General features: G+C 36.4%; 4 protein-coding genes, 1 long non-coding RNA gene, 1 other non-coding gene and 2 pseudogenes across 10 annotated transcripts; 3 read left to right on the forward strand and 5 right to left on the reverse strand.

Moving 5' to 3' along the window:
* Positions 1-55: 55 nt before the first annotated feature.
* Positions 56-2,890, reverse strand: LOC104724489 (RNA-binding NOB1-like protein). The gene is made up of 5 exons (XM_087473606.1): positions 2,329-2,890; positions 1,173-2,238; positions 874-1,042; positions 546-665; positions 56-455 (listed from the first exon to the last, which is right to left on the reverse strand). The coding sequence occupies exons 1-5, from the start codon at positions 2,645-2,647 to the stop codon at positions 306-308; spliced, it is 1,824 nt and encodes a 607-aa protein (XP_087329732.1). The 5' UTR covers positions 2,648-2,890; the 3' UTR covers positions 56-305.
* LOC104724491 (F-box/LRR-repeat protein At5g35995) lies at positions 2,822-4,698 on the forward strand. Of its 2 annotated transcripts, none has more exons than XM_087473607.1 (3): positions 2,822-3,849; positions 3,936-4,076; positions 4,144-4,698. In XM_087473607.1, the coding sequence occupies exons 1-3, from the start codon at positions 2,968-2,970 to the stop codon at positions 4,249-4,251; spliced, it is 1,131 nt and encodes a 376-aa protein (XP_087329733.1). In that variant the 5' UTR covers positions 2,822-2,967; the 3' UTR covers positions 4,252-4,698. The 2 variants fall into 2 exon arrangements, with proteins under 2 accessions (XP_087329733.1, XP_010441286.1); XM_010442984.3 differs by having other exon boundaries at positions 4,161-4,698.
* Positions 4,699-4,810: 112 nt separating this feature from the next.
* On the reverse strand, positions 4,811-6,367 carry LOC104724492 (glutathione S-transferase T1). Its single transcript, XM_010442985.3, has 7 exons — positions 6,137-6,367; positions 5,956-6,029; positions 5,794-5,854; positions 5,646-5,699; positions 5,482-5,561; positions 5,192-5,397; positions 4,811-5,100 (listed from the first exon to the last, which is right to left on the reverse strand). The coding sequence occupies exons 1-7, from the start codon at positions 6,199-6,201 to the stop codon at positions 4,906-4,908; spliced, it is 735 nt and encodes a 244-aa protein (XP_010441287.1). The 5' UTR covers positions 6,202-6,367; the 3' UTR covers positions 4,811-4,905.
* Positions 6,368-6,631: 264 nt separating this feature from the next.
* LOC104728438 (putative xyloglucan galactosyltransferase GT20 pseudogene) lies at positions 6,632-8,349 on the reverse strand (annotated as a pseudogene).
* A 2,893-nt stretch (positions 8,350-11,242) lies between these two features.
* On the forward strand, positions 11,243-13,211 carry LOC104724493 (uncharacterized). 3 transcript variants are annotated; one of them, XR_015573148.1, is made up of 6 exons: positions 11,243-11,625; positions 11,722-11,771; positions 12,297-12,388; positions 12,550-12,612; positions 12,701-12,784; positions 12,867-13,211. It is a non-coding gene; the product is annotated as an uncharacterized LOC104724493 (long non-coding RNA). The 3 variants fall into 3 exon arrangements; XR_015573149.1 differs by having other exon boundaries at positions 12,884-13,211; XR_015573150.1 differs by having other exon boundaries at positions 11,246-11,625; positions 12,100-12,388.
* A 1,632-nt stretch (positions 13,212-14,843) lies between these two features.
* On the reverse strand, positions 14,844-16,678 carry LOC104728439 (putative xyloglucan galactosyltransferase GT20 pseudogene; annotated as a pseudogene). The gene has a single exon (XR_015570563.1). The product of XR_015570563.1 is annotated as a putative xyloglucan galactosyltransferase GT20 pseudogene (transcript).
* Positions 16,679-17,469: 791 nt separating this feature from the next.
* TRNAC-GCA (transfer RNA cysteine (anticodon GCA)) lies at positions 17,470-17,541 on the reverse strand. Its single transcript has one exon. It is a non-coding gene; the product is annotated as a tRNA-Cys (tRNA).
* Positions 17,542-17,623: 82 nt separating this feature from the next.
* LOC104724495 (uncharacterized) lies at positions 17,624-18,704 on the forward strand. Its single transcript, XM_010442986.3, has 2 exons — positions 17,624-17,903; positions 18,086-18,704. Exons 1-2 carry the CDS (start codon positions 17,683-17,685, stop codon positions 18,609-18,611), a joined length of 747 nt encoding a protein of 248 aa, XP_010441288.1. The 5' UTR covers positions 17,624-17,682; the 3' UTR covers positions 18,612-18,704.
* Positions 18,705-19,315: the final 611 nt, after the last annotated feature.

Consider the following 19,315-nt stretch of genomic DNA (forward strand, 5'->3'; position numbering starts at 1 on the left):
TTGTTAAGGCTGGACGTGTAATCTTGTACTAAGTTCTTGAAGAACTGAACTTGAGTTTTTAGCCAAAAAAAAATTAGAGGGATAAGATATCACATGAACTATTTCTCAAACCCCTCAAAACTTTTTGATCAAGATACAAATCTGGTAACAGAATAAAAGTTATCATAAACTCACCTTTTCAAACTAGTTTTGGACTACAAGCCAACAATCAAAACGAAAAAAGTGAAAAAAAAAAAAAAAAAAGAGACAAAATCATTGGCATTTCTTCTGAAGCAAAGGAGATGCTTGTTGTGTCGGAGAATTTATCAGTGCATGGAACGAGAGTAATGGTTGTCATTAGGGTTTCTTTTCTGGCTGAAAACCGCCATAGCTTTTCTCACAGGAGGCTGCAATGGCGCCTTTCTATCACTATGATGGTTCAAGAACACATCGTCTGATACGAAGTACTCATCACCCTGAAAACAACAACATAATTACCTTAAGGTTTCTTTCAATCAAAGTTTAACAGATTTGAGTCTGAGATAGAAGACACGAAAGAGACTAACCGGTTTGCTTGCTTGCTTCTTGGTCTTAGGGTGGAGAAGCTTTTGAGGGAGTTGATCTTCCCGTAGAACAAGATTCTTGGTGATTGCCTCTCTTCCTCCTTTAGGCATTGGTATCGAATACTGCACAGAAAAAGAAGAAGACATGTATCAGCAGAAGCTTTTGTCTGTCTAACTAGGGTTATGTATTTAAAGGAAACAAGGGTTTCTGTTTTAAAGCAGTGACAAATAAAGAAGACAAGATTCTTCACTACTACAAGTTGTTTCAGTTAGCTTATACTTCACTACTACAAGGTGTTTCGGTTAGCTTCTGCTAATAACGAGTACTTACTTGGGTCCCTCGAAGTGTAATACGAGGTTTGCGTGCAGCTATGATGGTGCCGTTCTGGCCTATTGTAACCGCTACCTTGCGTAGAGTGCCGCCATTCCCACACTTAGGACAGAAGATTCTTCCAATTTCAGGAGTTACTGTGTAGCAAGCATGGCATTTCAAAATCCACCTGAAGATAAAATGGCAATAAGGGTAAGAATTAAGAAATGTATCTCTCTCAACTAATGAGCATGCTAAAGAAAAGAGTCGACATCTGAACAAAAGAAGAGAAGAGGAAGTTTCTGATTTATATAGTGTACCTGTTCAGCTGGCGAATTTGCATGCCTCCAGGTGCAAGTAAACGCAAACCCATTTGAAGAATAACATTTTGCATTGCAAAATCACCAGTTATACAGGCCACACTAGACTCAGACAAGGCTCTCACCGACCAACTCTGCTCACTGCTATCATCGTCTGCAATTGATGATGCCTCAAAGGTATCCGCAGCCTCACTAGCAACCTCTAACTCTTGACTTGAAACATCGATCCCCTCAGCTTCGACTTCAATATCATCCTCACCACTGATGAAAGTTGCTTCAGCATTCGTCTCTTCAGTCCCTTCTTGAAGAGACTTTAGTGAATCTTCCTCCAACCTCATATCTTTTAAAATGGACGATAGATCCTCACCATTCTTTCCACTATCTTTTGCATGGCTTTCATCGGCATCTTTAGACATCTGATTTGACTGCTGATGCATATCAGTTGTGTCATCAACCATGTGTCGAGCTTTGTCAGCTTCTTGATCTTTCTGAATTTCTTGTTCAGCCAAGGCATTGTAATGTTCCCACTTGGCCTTTCTTCTAAGAAACCTTGAGTGAGTACTTCTACTAACAGCAGGTCTCCAATCACTGGCATCATCATCATCACCATATTGCCCCTTGGATGCATCAATTCCCTCCACTACCATCTTACCCTCAAGCTTGATCTCTGTTTTCTTTGGCGGGTATCGCCTATGCTTCTTCTCACCTTCCTGCTCATCCTCTTCAGTATGAGAGACAACAGAACCAACCTCAGAAACAGTGTCTGAAGCGAGAATATTCATGTTAAGGTCTTTCAACGGAAGGATTTTGGAGTTAGCGTTGGATTTATCCTCAGTCTCGTTTTCAAGTGCCTCCCACTCGTCCAAGTTAGCCACATTGGATCCCCAACCAGGTAAATCCTTTTCAGGTAACCTCTTTACTCTAACAGTTTGAATCGGTGGAGGAACATCTCTAAGATTTTTAGTACCATGAACCTGAGCCTCAAGCGTGTATGACAAAGCAATCAATTTGAGATCAACATCAGACAGAGTTTGCAAATCACCAGTAGCTTTTGCAAATTTAATAACTGCAACAAAAAAAAAACAATCATTCTCAGAGATACAATACGAATCTTTCACCAACACTACATATAAGCATTAGCAAGAATCACATGTACCTTTACTGAGAGATTCAGGGGAAGGTTCCATGGTATCAATAGTGAAAGGGATGAAAGCGAGACGACGGCGAGAAGCAGGGTCACGAATCTCGGAGAGCACTTCAGGGACGGTTACGAATTTGTCGGCGAAGTTTGTTAAGCTTTGGCCTCCTTGAATGACGGCATTGGCATCAACAACCGCCACAGATATTCCCTTTGTGGATTTGCAGTTTCCGACTATCCCGAGAATCGCTGCCGGAGCTCCGTCGTTAACCGGCGGCTTTGAAGGTGGATCCTTCTTCACGATAGAACTCCACATCGAGGTTTGATTCGGATCCATGGTTCGTTCTGGAGTTTTCGTTACTTGCCGCTTCAAATGTGATGGATGGGGTTTAACGAGAGAGACTGAGAGAGATGTAAAAAACCTAGGTCAGAGTGAAGAAGACCACGCCGTTTAGTTAACTTGTTATAAATGGGCCTTTCTAGCCTCATAAAGGCCCAACCAATTGTGTAGAGTAGACAAATCCTGCTTTCCTTTACCGAGAGGTTTGTGTCGATCTTGACTCCAGAATCAAAAGAGTATAGTGACCAAACTAAACCTAACTTGTGTTTGATTTGCAGGCGGAAGCAAAGTGTCAGTCAATTCGAGACTGAGGCCGTATGGGGTCTAGAGATTTCATCAGCAGTTTGCCGGATGAAGTTCTTGGCAAAAAAATCCTGTCTTTGCTTCCGACAAAACTCGTTGTCTCCACATCTGTTCTGTCCAAGAGGTGGAGGAATCTGTTCCTTTTTGTAGACAAGTTTGATTTGGAAGACTCAACATCTCTGAGAAATGATGGCTTCTCTGATTTCATGGAGAAAACAGTGGCTCTGCTTCTTAGCAATTGTCCCATCAAGAGACTCACTCTGAACTGCCTCTATGAACAATCTAGTGTTCACCGTTGGATTCGCAGTGCCCTCCAACGCGGCTGCTTGGAACTAAAGTTGCAATGCCCGTATGGTCATTCTCTGGATATAGGGATCTTCTCCTCGAGCAATACATTGGTTAAACTCACACTATCTAGTTATCTAACTTGTCTTCGAGGGTATGTTCCACTTGAGGAGGGCACAGTGTTTTTCCCAGTGCTCAAGACACTTTCCCTTGGTGCTGATCCAGCTCTGTATAATTGGCTCATCTCTGGATCCCCTGTGCTCGAGGAACTATTCATACGTGATGTTGGTGATGGTGATGACCCGCCAACTTGGACGAGGTCTGTGGTTAGTGCATCTATCAAGCGACTCACGATTTTGTTCCACCTTCCTTATAACACAGAACCTTATGAAGACGATGTTGAGATAAAGACACCTAATCTTGAGTTTCTTGACTATTCTGCTCTTCTCTCCGATGATTTTGATGTTGGTAATCTGGATTCGCTTGCTGAAGCTAGACTGGATCTTCGGTTGTGGGAGTTACCTACCACACGTCAATTTGGTGATGTTACAAATCTGGTTGCTGCAATAAGAAATGTCAAGACCCTTCAACTCTCCTCCGGTTCTCTTGAGGTGAGGTCTCTCAGTCTTGCTAGTTACCATTGTCTTGTTTACCATCTATCTATATATCTTGGTTTCTGATTGTGATTATAAATCAGGCGTTTTACTACTGCTGTTTTACCATGCCGGTCTTCGACAAACTCCTTCATCTATCTATTGTGAGCGACAAGGAAAACGGTTGGCATGCATTGCCTCGTCTGCTTTTGAAATCTCCAAATCTACAAACTCTAGCTATAAAGGTATATCAAAGCTTTTGGCAAATTAGCACACACAATATTTTTTTGCACATTTATACATGTCAAATAGTTTTACTATGCTTTCAGGGTCTTTTGCACAAAGTTACTTATAGATGTGGAAACGCATGCGTTTGCACTAGCAAGCCTAAGAAAAAGGTGTTATATAAGCGTTGTTTAGATATAAGACCTCGTGATGAGGTGAAGGGGATGTGTTGTTTATCGACATGTCGAGTTAAAGTGCTAGAGATTTCAGGGTTTGGAGGTAGTTTTAGAGAGGTGAGACAAATGGCGCATTTCTTGGGAAAATTGAAATATCTTGAAACTGTGAAAATTGGTGTCGAAGAAGACGACAGCAACAACAACAACAGTGAGTTCTTGCGCGCCAATCTTAGGACTCTTGATAGAGCTTCGTCAATGTGCAACATCCAATTCTTCTGATTTCTCTCTCGCTCTGCTTTGTCCCTTCCTTGTTGTGGTTTTGTGGCTGACAACTGGTGTGATGGTAATGTGGAAGAGACTAAATAAAACCAAGCTAAACATTGGTTGTTGTTAGTTAGAAATTATGCGTAACTTTTTGTTTGGTGAATCTTGCTCCATGATTAATGTAACACCCTCTTCTGAAAAACCTTCATGATGTGAAGCACCAAATATATGTTTCATCTCTACCTATCCGGGAAGAGGTTCAAAATGCTCAGGTAGGTAAAAACCAATTTGAGCCGCAAATAGTATAAGAAAACCATGACAAAGTGTGATTTTATTACGTTCTTTGATTTTCTTACAATGGCTCAATGAACCATTGACCCCTGAAACTGTTTTTGCTTAAGTTTTGTTGCTACATCTTAGATTGAAGACCCGGTTTAGATACGGTTCCCATCTCTCGCTGCTTCAGAATTCTATCTTTGGCTTTGAAAAGGACCTCATGGACCTCATCAAAGTGAGGCATCGTCGCCTTTCTTGTATTCTCAATCCATTGTTCCACTTTCTTATGAGGGCTTAGCAATCTAATACGATCTTTGTCATCCAAAACCTACAAAATTGCATATATTCTACAATCAAAAGCCAAAACAGAGATTAGGAAGCAAATTGTTGCTCGACAATATGTTTGTTTGTTTGTGTACCTGCAGCTGCGTCAGTTCACACACAAGGCTCAGATCAGCTATAGATGGTTGGTTGCTTCCGAGCAAGAACTTGGCATTGCCCTTAAGCCAAAAAGTCTCTAGAGTGGACAGAGACTTTGTTAGTAACTTCTCAGCATCAGCAGCTGCTTTCGGATTCAGAGGAAGACCAAGTGCTGGAGCTAGTACACTGTTCAGAACATATCCAGCTGAAACAGTAGAATAGTAACCATAATCAAAATCACGCTATAACTTCTTCACATCCATATCGATATGAATACAACGTGTAATACCTGCACCAGGGCGTAAACTGGTGTGATGCCAATCCAAAACTGAGTGGATCTTGGCTCTTTTGGAAAGATCATTCGGGTACCTAGAAAAGTAAATATCAAAGTAAAATGATTACACTTTCCAATGCATCAAGAACATGTACCAAGCAAACAAAGTCGAAACGTACCAGTGATCAACTACACTTGGGAATGCTGAGGAAAGATATATCAAGATAGCGTGACTGCGAAAAAAGAACAAACTGTTAAGATTCATAAAACAAATGGTTGATTTCTCGATACAAAGGAAGCAAGAATCCACAATTTTTGGGTAAGAACCTCTCAAAGAGCTTAAGTCTACCATCAACAATAGCTGGAACTTTCCCCATTGGGTTAATATCTGAGAGACAACAAAGACACAAACTTTAAGATCAAATCTAACTGTGTAAAAGACCAAAACCAAATCAAGCTTCAACCTTTTTGTTCATTATTGATACGAACCTTTGAATTCAGGGGTTAATTGCTGACGTTTCGATAAGATAATCAAATTCTCATCGAATTGGATTCCATTAACCCTTTAAAAAGCAAAGAGTAGCTCATCATCAATTGTATAAGAGAACAAACAAAAACAAAAAAAAATGGCTGAATCGCGAATTAACAAGGAAGAAGAAGGAGTTTTTACTTGCAGAATATGATGACAGCACGAGATGGCTGTGACATCCGATCCGCATACACTTTGAGCATCATATCTTCTTCTTCTCTTCTTCTTCTGATTTTGTGGATCGGAAAGTTTCAGAACACACTGATGATAATGGTGAATCTAATCTGAGGAAGAAGAGAAGTGATCTCACAGAAGCTTTGCTGTTTCTACAAAATAGAGTAAAAACATCGTGCCGTTTTTTCCCTCCGTTCTGATCATAGCTTAACCGGCTGGTCAAAGCTAAACCGGTTATTAATAACCTGTCCTGAACCAGAACAGTACTTGAGATCAAAATATTTTTTTAAATTATTTGAAACAAATGCATTATATGGATTATACCAAAACGTTTATCGCATTTTGTTTCTATCAAATAAACAAATCATAATGGTAATCACATTTATTGTATTTTTAACTATCAAAAATAAACAAAACATTATGATAATAATCAATGGGAGCAAACATTACAAAAAAAAAAACTTAGACCAACCTGTTGATTTTTTCAAGTAAACTATCGAAAGTAATATCAAAAGCATCTCGAAACCTTTGGAAATTAGCATTAGAGTCTCCATAGACCAAACCAGGCAAAAGCTGATGAATAATGTAACTTCTCATTTCCTCTTTCTCACTTAGAGTCTTTGCCATCAACTTCTTTACCACGTTTACTCTCTTTTTATTCACATCTTCTTGGCTTATATACACTGAGTATTTCCTATGATCCTCCGGTAAGTGCCACGCGTACTGATAATAAGCTGTGTATGGATTAAAGATCACCGGAATGCAACCGGAGATTAGTGAATCGAACACCGATTTTCTCGTTGGACTATCTCCTGACGGTTGTAGACAGAACTCCGAGTCCTGGAATAGTTCTATGACATTTTCAGGCTTGTCACAACTTCCGTTAGAACAGTTTAAGAATCGGCATTGGTCAGCAAGTGTTGTGCATTGTTCGATTAGCGTTGACCGGATGCTATGAGGATCACCGGGTCTTGCACCTCCGGCAAAACTTACTACATTCCTTCGAGGTTTGTTCATCATCTTGACCTGCCAGCTAGCGATATCATAGTTCGTTTTAGGGTGGAAATAGGTCGGATGCGGGATTGCGATGTCGTTGACTTCCCATGGATGTCTTTCGATGAGAAGCTTTGTAGGGTTTTTCATTCCTTGTAACTCGAGGAACCTTGAGCCCCAAGGAAGTTTACTTCTTCTAAAATCCCAAGAAATCTTGCCGAGGACAAACACATGATCTTTTCCGGCATTTCTTTTCCAAGATTCCTTCGACTCAAGCCATTTCAAAACCTCGATCCCCAACCGGTCCTTCACAACATCAGAAACATTATTCTTGAAATGCCATCTCAATACATCGAAACCGCCATAAAAAGGGACATAAAAGATCTTAGCTTGAGTTTCGTTGTAAACCCTACAAGGATGCTTCAAAACCCTAGAGCGGAAGATCGGTTCAAGAGCATACTGATGTGTCCTAAACCAACCTTGACCAAGATTCTCAATTGCTTCTCCAAAACCTTCATTCTTGAAAAACTTACACATGTTAGTCCAAGGGACCATATCTATGCAGTCAACCAATAAATCTCGGTTGAATTTAGACGGTAAATCATAAACATAAACTCCTTTCCCTTCACAAGATCCGCCTTTTTTCCTGGTCGACAACCAAGATCTCTGTACATGAATGTACTTAATCACTGCCCTTAACGCGTAGCCTTCTCCTTCACTCTTAGGTTTGATGTATTTGTATTGTTCGTCCTCCGATTCGTTCTTGGCTTTATGATCAAGAACAGACTTAGTATTCACACCCTAACGCTTTCTATCTTCACCCGAAACAATCGCTCTGACAAATGTATCATTCTTTTGAGAAATAATTTCTCCATATTTCTTAAGAACAACACTCGGATCGTTGAGTTTCCTTGAGGAGATGATGAAGGTCGATGATAACCAAAGATAAAGAGCAAAGAACAGAGAAATCGTGAGAAAAATTCGATAGAGAATGGATTTGCAGAAGATAAAACAAAGATTGTGAGAGAAGAAGAAGATACGAGGATGACCATCTCTCTTCTTGGGTGTTGTTGGCTTTCTCTTTGAGACCAAGATAGTCATGTTCTTCTGCTCAGTCTTATTTTCTTCGCTTAGCATATTATAGATTTTGTGGTTTGGGAAGTTAATTTTATGATTTTTTTCCTTAAGCGATTCTTACGTGTGTACTATTTTTTTTTTAAAAACAAGATATATTTCTTAATAAATCCATTTACAAGTTACAACTCATCATGCATTTGAATATAAATTTAGATTTTAAATACCCAAATTTTGGAATTATATACATGTTAGGTAATCAAAATATTGGATTCTAATTTATAAAGATTTTTGAAGACTTCAACAAAATCATTAAAAGTGAATTAGTGAAAGATTGTTAAACATTGCTAGAGAGTTTTGTTGATTAGTTTTCAAAAATCTTGTAAAGTCCTCCAAACAATCCCTGTATTTTTGTGATACTTTCCATGACTTTATTTTGTAAAGAAAGTATCTAAAATCATGAACCAATAACATAATAATTGAACTTATTAACAATTCTAGATTCTTTTGTTTTAATTGAATAACACAAAACTTTTAATGATTTTAAAAGTCTGAATCCAATAACCTAAATTTATTAAGATTTTAAATGACTTTTTAGAAATCACAAACTAATAACATTAAACTTTAACATAGTTTAACAAAATCTTTGATCTAATAACAACAAATTCTACATAACGTTTAAAATCTTTAAAAATCTATTTAAATCTCAAACCAATAACCCCACTTATTTATAAAAATATTACTAAAAAAGCATTTATCTTGATTCCCATATATTATTTATTTCCCTATACATTCCTCCTAAATAATATTTCATTACATAGAATAGTCTATTATTTTACTTTATAAATTAAAAAACTGAAAACGTTAAATGTTTATTATCCTTTATAGAAGAGGTTAGACGTTTATTTTAATCGTGATATTGTATACTGATATGTCTCACATTTCTGAATAAGCCCATTGTATAACTTTTATTTCGGATTTTGTTTATAAATTTAAAAATAACTAGATTTTCACCCGCGGTATACCGCATGACTAAATTATAAATTATTTTATTTTAAATTATAATTTTTAATTTATTTAGTTTTCAAATTCTCAATTAATTAAATTTTATCTAATTGATTTATAATTTTATTTAGAATGTTTTTCTTCTTACGTTTTATACAATTTATAACCAAATTATATTTTTTGTGAAAAAATAACCTAATTACATTAAATTTATTACTAGATAGAATATAAAATTTTAAAAAACTTAATTTTGTTTTCTATAATTAAATAGAGGTATATGCATATATGGTATGTTAGTGTATATTTTTATGTGTATACAATTTTTTTTTGGAATATTAAGAATGTGTTGTAGTATGTGTAATATTTTGTAATTCATATATTAAATAATTTATAATTTAATTTTCCAAATTATGACTACAGATCTATAGTATATGAAATAAACTAATAATTTTAGTGTTGGTTCTATAGTCCAAACCCGCCATGCTAGGCAGATCATGCAATATATTCAAAGATTTTTAATCCGCAAAAACTCATCATACGAAACCCGTGAAAGAAAATATAGTATGTGAGACCAAAAATCACTTTTTATCAAATCAGTTTTTCAAATTTTTAAAGAACAATAGGTCTTCACTCACATCCTTATAAAATAAGCAAAATAAAATGAAAAATACTTAGGGGTGAACCACTACAAAAATTTGATTATATAGTTACTGTTTTTTTCTATGAAAAAATTAATTACAAAAAGTTACGAATTAGCTACGAATTAATAGATTTTGTTGCAAATTAGTTACTTTTCGTAGTTAAATAATGACAAATAGATACCAGGATAAATTTGTAGCAAATTTGCTATAAATTTAGGGACAAAATATGTTGTAACTCTAGTACACACAGGAAAAATTGTCACTAATTGTAGTAAATAATTTATAAAATAATATAAATAACAAAGACGGCCACACTTAGCCAAAATATTTTACTTTTGAACTTAAATTGTAAACCTAAGTACAAAACATCCCATTACTTTTTTTTTTCCTCTTTGTAGTCTCGTTTGCTGTCTATTCCCGCTCCTTATCTTCCTTTCGCGTTGGTTGGGTGCCTCTCGACGGTGGTGGTTCCGGTGTTATCTTGGCGCGTGAAGTGAAGTTCCGTCTGGTGGTGGTTGCTGGTGAAGGCTCTGGTGCGACGTTGGCAAATAGCGTCGATTCTATGGCCAGATCTGGCGGATCTGGGTTGGCGGCTTTGCTTGCTGTTTTGTCTCTGGCGGTTTGTTGGCTTCGGTGAGCAATGAGGGATGAAGCTACTCTTTGACGAGCTTCAACGGTCGGGTTTGGGTTCTTCAGATCTTACCTCTCATTCCAGCCACGGTGGTGTCAAGAAGTAAGGAGCGACGTCGTTTAGTTTTCAGTCCGGCCAAGGTGTGTGCCTCGAAACATGGCGGAAGTGATATAGCTCTTCGATCTTGCACTGTGAGGTGATGATTTGCTATCCTGTGCTCCAATTTTAATCTTTAGAAGATTATCATTCTGGTTATTAAATGGTTAGTTCGGAGAAGCATCTATTTCGCCAGTTTAGCTACATGACTCTTGGTCGGGTCAGTCGGATTTATTGTCCGTTTTTAGGTTCAAGACCGGAACAATGAAAGCCTGAGAGACCAAGCTCTTCTGATGATGCGCCTTTGGGTGTTGAAGCTATTGGGACAAGTTCTTCATATCGATCATGAGGTTCTCATAGCTGGGATTTGATTTTTTCTCAGTTTAGTTTTTGGTCTTCTATGTGTTAGTATTTGTTTTCGTGTCATTAGGTTAATTTAGGTGGTTTAAGAGATGACTTCACTCCGAGTTATGGTTTGTTGTCTATCTCGTTGTGGTTAAAAAATGCAATGGTTCTCGATTAGGTTGGATCCAACGGTTGTACTTGATCAACCATTGCATTTGGTATAAGTCTTTAGAGGTGAAAATTAATGTGTTATGATTTGGTTGTAACTTGTTGGGTTAATAGAAAGTTGTTGTTGAGCAAAAAAAAAAAAAAACATCCCATTCTCATGAATCTCATCCTAAAAAATCTGAGAAAAAACAACTTTTGGTCTCTCGATATCCCCTTCTCATTTATAGCTTTCTTTATTCTCCTCTTCTCTCTTTGTAAGCCTTTCATCTCCTCTCCTCTTCGATCTCGTTGCATTGCCTCTTGCTCTCTCTCCTAAGATTTGTGGGCTTCACCGACCAGATCTAGGAACATTGGGAAGGGTTCACTTAAGTACAAAGGCGTTCAGCTTCAATTCGCCATCGTAGTTATCGATTTTGTTATTTTTCCGACTGGTTTTTATGGATCAGATGAAGAAACTGTTCAATAACCTTGATGATTCTTCTCTCGACCCATCTCCCTCAAAGGTTCAATCTTTTTTTTAATCCCCAAATTATCCCAATTTAGGGTTTTGTGATTGCTTACAGTGTGAATCAGAGACTTAATTTTGTGATATGCAACAGGAAGAGTCTATTGGGTTTCTGAGCTTTAGCAGAGCTCTGATTGTTGACAGGTTCTCTCCTTTAAACTCTTAAAAATCTGAATTTTATTTTCCTGCAGTTTGATTAAAAATGGTTGGTTTGTTAAATTTATCTATGAAAATAGCATGGATGTTGATTTAAGAAAAGAGCTTGCATCGTCTTCTAAATCCTTTGTAAAAGATATGAAATAAGCAATTGGAAAATAAAAAAAGCTTCTTCTTTGATTCAGTTCTCGATCACATGAATGAATTTTTTGGTTGTATTATCATTGAAAGGGAACAACTTTTGCTTGTGTGTGACAGTCTAATTTTTTTTAATTCATAACTTCTAATTTTCACCTTTTTGTTTTCTGATTCTCAGTTCCTTACGGGCCAATAACACACTACAGAAAAAACCTACATTAATAGCACATGAAGATAGCTCGGTTTACTTAAGTTTGTAATTTTAGACATGATATGATAGCATCTTGAGGCTTTGTTTAGTTGTGAGATTAGACATAAGTGATATCCACTATATGAATATTGATTTGTTTTATTTAACTTCGTTATATGATTCAGGTATGATTATTCGGGTTATGGGAGGTCTTTAGGATCAGTCTATGGCTTTTGGATCTGACAGAGGTCATTTCATTGAGATGATGGTCTAGCAGGTAAGCTTAAGCCTTAAGGCGTTTGACTATAATTTATATTCTGGTTCTGAGATTGATCTTCACCAAGAAAACCTCTCGTTTTTAGATCTTCTTCAAAGTCACAGATTCTTTGATTCTCGAATCTTGAATTTGCTAACTGGTTGTTGAAATTTTTGTTTCAGGTTTGAATCACGGATTTCACGGACAGGTTCATGGAAGAAACTGTGTGACTGTTTAGTCTCTAGGTGGTTTAGCTTATGAAGTTTTTGTTATGTTAACATGTTTAATGGATTTCATATTTGTTAATGAGTTATTTTGACAAGTGTATCTCAGCTGCTGTACAAGGCTATGAAGGAATCAAGAGAGTCAATGGAAGTTGGGCATATCACAAGATTGTGTTGCTAGTTTACAACTCAGGTATGGATAGTAGATTTGTTGGTAGCTCAGGAATTATGTTTGGCCACACATAAATTGAGCTTGACTAACATATTTTTCTAAGACCTTGATGGTTCTAAGAGGGAACTCACGAGGATGATTCAAATCTTGCTTCAAGGTGGATAATTGGTTGAGCTCCTCTATTGGCGAGGATTAGATGTATGAAAATTGGTTTGACTATTCTAAAGAGATTACAGTTTCCTATAGTGGATGCAACTGGACTTAGTTTATTAAACTCATGCTTGTAATTTCCTTTGGGGGTTGGAGTGATAGTGAGTATCAATTATCAAAGAGGAAGGATAGTGTGTTCATCTACTTATTTTTAATTATGTTTTTAATTTTATTTTGTAATACAGTTTTTTTTAAATGATGGTTTCATAATAATAAATATAGTATTTTTAGTTTAAAATTATTTCATTCCAAAAGTAAAACATTATTCCTAATTTAAAAATAATTACTAAAAATATAAATAATTTGTATAAATACAATTCAACCATAATCATAAATTTGTTACATAGAAAACTAGTAGCAGGTTGTATCTATTTGTTACATTTTTGTTCGTTACTTTTTGTAGCAAATTGCGACAGACATAAGTCACAAATAGTAGTTATTTGCTACTAATTAACTAGTATCTAATTGGTAGCAAATTACCACAATTAGTGACCGGGGTGAAATTTGCTACGACCAAATAATTACTAATTAAATTTGTAGCAAAATAGTAACAAATATTTTTTTGCTACGAATAATATGTAATACCTACAAATTAAATCGTAACTATACAGAACAATTTTTCTAGTGAACCTCTGTATTCACCACATTCCCTCTCAACCAATCAGAATGCTCTATCTAATATTTTATCTAAAAAAAAAATCAAAATTAAATTAAAAAGCAAAACTAATTATGGAAACAAATTCTGTATACTTTTATTTAAAGAAATTTAAATCTTATCTTGGATTAGATTTTACAATTAAACGAGGTTATATATCGGTTTGGGTTTATAAATGAGAATTAGGGTTTAGATTTTATAATTAAAACGAAATTATATGTTGGTTTGGGTTTACAAATGAGGTGGTTAGGGTTTAGATTTTACAATTAGAACAAAATTATATGTTGGTTTGGGTTTACAAATGAGATGGTAAGGGTTTAGATTTTACAATTAGAACGAAATTATATGTCGGTTTGGGTTTACAAATGAGATGGTTAGGGTTTAGATTTAACAATTAGAACAAAAGTATATATCGGTTTGGGTTTACAAATGAGATGGTTTGGGTTTACAAATGAGATGGTTAGGGTTTATATTTTACAATTACAACGAAATTATATATCGGTTTGGTTTATAAAAGAGCGGTTTAAGTTTCTAATTTTATAAAAAATGTGTACAGATTTTATTTCCTTAATTTATAAGAGGGTGAATGAAGAGGTTCACCCCTAGGGGTGAACCCAAGTATTACTCAAATAAAATTTGTATACATTTATTTGTTACCTTTTAAAACACTTAGTTTTTATAAAAAAAATTGAATATAAGTAGAGTTAATTTGTTTATTAAATTAATTATTAATACCAATGGTATCCTTGTAAATAAGTGCTAATTTCAAGATTTATTTTATAAATGTTTTAAAAAATGTATGTACATATAATGGTAGTTGACAAAACAAAATATATTTCATTCTACATTTTGACTAGGCGAGTATTGCTCTACACAGAGCCGGCCCGGGGCTAAAGCCCAACAAGCAGATGCTTTAGGCATCAAAAATATATTAACAGTTTGAGGGCATCATTTAGCAAGAAAATTCTTTTAGTACAGTGGTGAAGTATATGCTTAGTACTTGAGGGCATCATGCAGTTTGCCAATTTTAATTTTATTTCAGTTTGTTTATGGGAGTTTTTGCTTTAGGCAGCAAATATATTCGGTCCGGCCCTGGCTCTACAAGCGGGGTTTATTTTACCAATTTTTGGCTGCTTAGCAAATGCTAGCATATATATTGATGTTGCAATATTTGAGGGGGAAAAAAATGATCGATGAACGTCAATATAGAAGATGTGAATAAAGAATATATGGATTCAGATCAGATGATGATCGAACGATTCACCATTGCTTATTCAATTGTATGTATTGTGCACACATTTATTTTGATTGTTTGATTTTTTCAAGTAAACTATCAAAAGTAATATCAAAAGCATCTCGGAACTTTTTAATCTTAGCGTTAGAGTCTCCATAGACCAAACCAGGCAAAAGCTGATGAACAATGTAACTTCTCATTTCCTCTTTCTCACTTAGAGTTTTTGCCTTCACTATCTCCACCACATGTACTCTCTTTTCCTTCACATCTTGTTCGCTTATATACACTGAGTATCTCCGATGATCCTCAGGAAGATGCCACGCGTACTGGTAATAAGCCGTGTACGGAGTAAAAACCACCGGAATGCAACCGGAGATTAGTGAGTCGAACACCGATCTCCTAGTTGCGCTATCTCCAGGCGGCTGCAGACAAAACTCCGAATCTTGAAACAAATCAAGAACATTCTTCGGATTCATGCAGCTTCGGTTTGTACAGTTCAAGAACCAACATTGGTTGGAACTTGAAGACACGCATTGCTCGATTAGAGTTGATCGGATGTTATCCGGGTTACCAGGTCTTGCACCTCCTGCGAAGCTTACTAGATTCCGGCGAGGTTTACTTGCGATCTTGATCTGCCAGCTGATGATATCGTCATCTGTTTGCGGATGGAAATAGGTCGGGTGAGGAATGGCGATGTCGTTGACCTGCCATGGTTGTCTTTCGATGAGTAGCTTGGTAGGGTTTTGCATTTCTTGTAGCTCAAGGAACTTTGAGCCCCAAGGGACCTTATCTCTCCTAAAATCCCAAGTAATTTTTCCTAGAACAAACACATGATCTTTACCAGCGTTTCTCCTCCATGATTCCTTTGATTCAAGCCATTTTAAAGCCTCGATCCCCAACCGATCTTTAACATCGTCAGAAACATTCCTATAATGCCATCTCAAAACATCGTAACCGCCATAGTATGGAACATAAAAGAGCTTAGCTTGGGTTTCGTTGTAAACCCTACAAGGATGCTTCAAAACCCTAGAGTGTAAGATAGGCTGAAGAGAATACATGTGTGTTCTAAACCAACCTTTGCCAAGATTCTCAATAGCTTCTCCAAAGCCTTCATTCTTGAAGTAACTACACAAGTTAACCCTTGGAAGTATATCGTTGCACCCTACCAACAAATCGCTGTTGAATTTCGACGGTAAATCATAAACATAAACTCCTTTACCTTCACACGACAGCGTTTTATTGATGTTTTCATCTCCAGGAGCTAGCCATGATCTCTGTAGGTAAAGATACTTGACGGCTGCCCTTAACGCATATCTCTCTCCTTCACTCTTAGGTTTGATGTATTTGCTGTATTCTTCCTCGGCTTTTAGGTCAATGAGTGAATAGAGGCCAGCCTTGTTCTTGGGTTTGTCTTCTTGATCAGAAACTAGACCAATATTCTTGGGTTTGTCTTCTTGTTCAAGAAGATCATCATACCCCTTTGTATCTCCACTGCGAAGAATCTTCGTGTGATCACCGGAAACTCTATCTCCGGTGAAAGATTCATTTTGTTCAGAACTTATTTGAAAACCAGGTTTAGAACCGGCCGTGATACAATAAGGATCGTTGTACTTCCGAGAGAAGAAACAGATGTGGAAGTTGTTGAAAGATAACAAAAGGTAAAGAAGAAAGAAGAGAAGAATTCTTGTCTTTATCTTTGAGATCACCGATACTATCATTTCTTTCTTATTTTCTGACTTGGTCCTGACTTCTTCACTTTGCCACTTAGGATTTTAATAAAATCTTCGTATGGGGATTTAAAATATAGTTTCTTTCAACCAACAAATAAAACTTTTTACTAAAAATTAAAAATAAGTAATCACCTACCATTGTCACAAGCTTTCAGGAGTTGAGGTCATTTTCTACCGTTGTCACTTTTACCACTTCAACGTGCTCTTGGAACTCAATTAGTCAAGAGAATTCATTCGTCAAAAGATCCGTTATCTAATTAACTGTTCGTATTATTATTGTATAAACCGTGAGTAATTAAGATTAAACAGTAATCATAAAATTATGAATGTTGGACTCGTCTCGTCTTTTTTTATAAACAGAGAAACCGTAAAAAAAAATTACAACACGACAATTAATTATGTGTGTAGTCGATTTGGTCAAACATCATAATTCTGTTTTCTTCAATGTATGTTGTGTTACATCATACTTATGGTAGATGATACATCCAGCTTATAACCTACTTAAGGGAATTAGTTACGACTTAACTCTTAAGAACCTGAATATGAAATTTTCATTTAAGGATTTGGAATGTTCCAATCTAATACGAACCAATCTATTTTCTGATTACAATCAAAACATAAATTTAGTCGAAGTTATTCCTTTTTTTTTTCTTTTCATTGCTCAACATCTCACATAAAATCGCAAATGTAATTATATTTTTTTATTTTTTTGCTCTTCATTCTTTTAACTTAATTAAAACTGTGGAAATCTATATATATATTTTTTTCTATAAAATATAATATATCATCTTTATTAACTTTTAAATATTGGTTTATTCAAAAAAAAACATGTTGATAAAATATTGGTTTATTCAAAAAAAAAACATGTTGATAAAAAAAGGCCCAACCGGGTTCGAACCGGTGACCTCTCGATCTGCAGTCGAATGCTCTACCACTGAGCTATGGACCCAATTTCATTAACTTCAATATTTATAAAATATAACTCAAAAGCTGATTGCTTAAAAGTTAAAACCCCTAGTTGCAGCCGTCTATGGCAGTTAATCTTCTTTTTCATAAAATAATTTTCTCTGTTTCCGTCGCCGGTAAAAGGATGGGCAAACGAGGAGCTAAGAAGCTAACAAACACTCAAGGAGGAGGAGGACCTAATCTCAAATCCGTACTAAGACATGATCATTTGAAGAATCTCGCTCTCTGGTCTTCCGCCGGAGATACTCCGATACCTTCTCTTTCTTCCTTGTTCGGTCGACGTCTCGCTGCAGACATTGAAACCACCGGAATAGCTACTGATCCTGATCTCGTCTCTTGCCAAAGGTACCTCTTTTAAGGGTTTTCTTATCATGACTACAATTTTGGAATGTGCAACCCGCCGCTTAGTTAGGTTTTTTGTGGTTTAGAATCTTGAAATGTCATTGTTCTGTGTTTAGATTACTTAATGTTTTACAAAGAGAGGATCTTTATGAATTTCCATGGTTTATCTTAATGATGATTCCTAGGTGTGAGACCATACTTAAGCCAGGGGTCAATTGCAATGTCAGGATCGAGAAGGTTTCTTCTAAGCAGAAGAAGAAACGTACAAGGTGCAACAAGTCTAACATCTGTTTGCCTCAGAACAATGTAGTTTACCATTGCAATTTCTGTTCTCACCGGAACCTTAACAGAGGTACTGCGAAAGGTCAGATGAAAGAGATTTACCCTTTCAAGCCGAAAGCTCCTCGTCCTAATAAGATCAATCAAGAGATGACAGAGATGCCTCAAAGTAACATGCTTTCTTCACCTGTGAGAAGTGAGAAAGATCAGGTGGAGGAGGCGAATACACCGAAGCCAATGATGCTTACTCTGGATAGGGATAAGAGGATACGAAAATCCAAGAGTAAGAAATCGATTGAGCCTGAAAGTGTTGCGGAGAAAACAGTTGGTGGATCTAATAAGAGGAAGAGAAATTCATGGACAGGTATGAAAGAGGTAGCTGAGACTAACAAGAGTTCTAGAACAAACTTAAAGATACCTTTTCTCTTGTGATCTGTCTGTTATATTTGGAAATGTAGAGTAAATATTATCCCTTTGTGGAAGTTTTTCATGCAATGATGAGTCTTGTATTCTTGTTCCTTTAAACTCTGAAATGTTTTGATCATGACCGCAACAACCCGAGATAGCAAAAAATTGTTCAAACTGTTGAGAAGAAATCATTTACTACTTCGACTGTGTGGTCCAATGGCCTCTTCGTGAAGAGGAAGAAAGAGAGTTTGGTTCATCATCATCTGGAGAAGGATCTCGAGATAAATCTGAATCATTTGGAGAAGAATCTTTCGATGGAGATTCGAAGAATGAAGTTTCTCATGTTGCTCCTCAGCTTTTCTAAGAAGCCTGAAGCTTACTTGGAAGCCGAAACTTCGAAAAAGAAGAAGAAGCCTCAGAACACTATTGTGGTCAAACACTCTTTACAAAAAGGAGAGGGATGACATTAAGAAGAAGACGAAAATGAAGATAACAACGAGTGAGTGAGCATGAGGTAACAAAAGAAAAGGTTAAGAAGCCACCATTGTATCAGAGGTTATTCAGCCGCAAGGATGATCTCACAGTGCTTCAAGGAACTCTTGACGTCAATTAGAGGAGAGGAGGAGACCCTTTTGAAGATATATTGATGCTTTTTGTGAGTATGTGGAAAAAAATTTGATCAGTTTCTACACTACGGAAAGCCAATTAGTAGCCGAAGTTCAGAGGTT

The sequence above is a fragment of the Camelina sativa genome, chromosome 11 (genome assembly GCF_030686135.1).
Source record: "Camelina sativa cultivar CO46 ecotype springtype chromosome 11, ASM3068613v1".
Classification (NCBI taxonomy): Eukaryota; Viridiplantae; Streptophyta; class Magnoliopsida; order Brassicales; family Brassicaceae; genus Camelina; species Camelina sativa.

Excerpts from the sequence above, each read along its gene's own strand:
- LOC104724495 (XM_010442986.3), top strand. The coding sequence starts at position 17,683 with ATGGGCAAACGAGGAGCTAAGAAGCTAACAAACACTCAAGGAGGAGGA. Across the intron at positions 17,904-18,085 it reads GATCTCGTCTCTTGCCAAAG|GTGTGAGACCATACTTAAGC; the intron begins GTACCTCTTTTA and ends GATGATTCCTAG.
- LOC104724489 (XM_087473606.1), bottom strand. The coding sequence starts at position 2,647 with ATGGATCCGAATCAAACCTCGATGTGGAGTTCTATCGTGAAGAAGGAT. Across the intron at positions 666-873 it reads TTACACTTCGAGGGACCCAA|TATTCGATACCAATGCCTAA; the intron begins GTAAGTACTCGT and ends TTTTCTGTGCAG. Across the intron at positions 456-545 it reads AGAAGCAAGCAAGCAAACCG|GGTGATGAGTACTTCGTATC; the intron begins GTTAGTCTCTTT and ends TGTTGTTTTCAG.
- LOC104724491 (XM_010442984.3), top strand. The coding sequence starts at position 2,968 with ATGGGGTCTAGAGATTTCATCAGCAGTTTGCCGGATGAAGTTCTTGGC. Across the intron at positions 3,850-3,935 it reads TCTCCTCCGGTTCTCTTGAG|GCGTTTTACTACTGCTGTTT; the intron begins GTGAGGTCTCTC and ends ATTATAAATCAG. Across the intron at positions 4,077-4,160 it reads TACAAACTCTAGCTATAAAG|GGTCTTTTGCACAAAGTTAC; the intron begins GTATATCAAAGC and ends CTATGCTTTCAG.
- LOC104724492 (XM_010442985.3), bottom strand. The coding sequence starts at position 6,201 with ATGATGCTCAAAGTGTATGCGGATCGGATGTCACAGCCATCTCGTGCT. Across the intron at positions 5,700-5,793 it reads AGACTTAAGCTCTTTGAGAG|TCACGCTATCTTGATATATC; the intron begins GTTCTTACCCAA and ends CTTTTTTCGCAG. Across the intron at positions 5,398-5,481 it reads CAGTTTACGCCCTGGTGCAG|CTGGATATGTTCTGAACAGT; the intron begins GTATTACACGTT and ends CTACTGTTTCAG.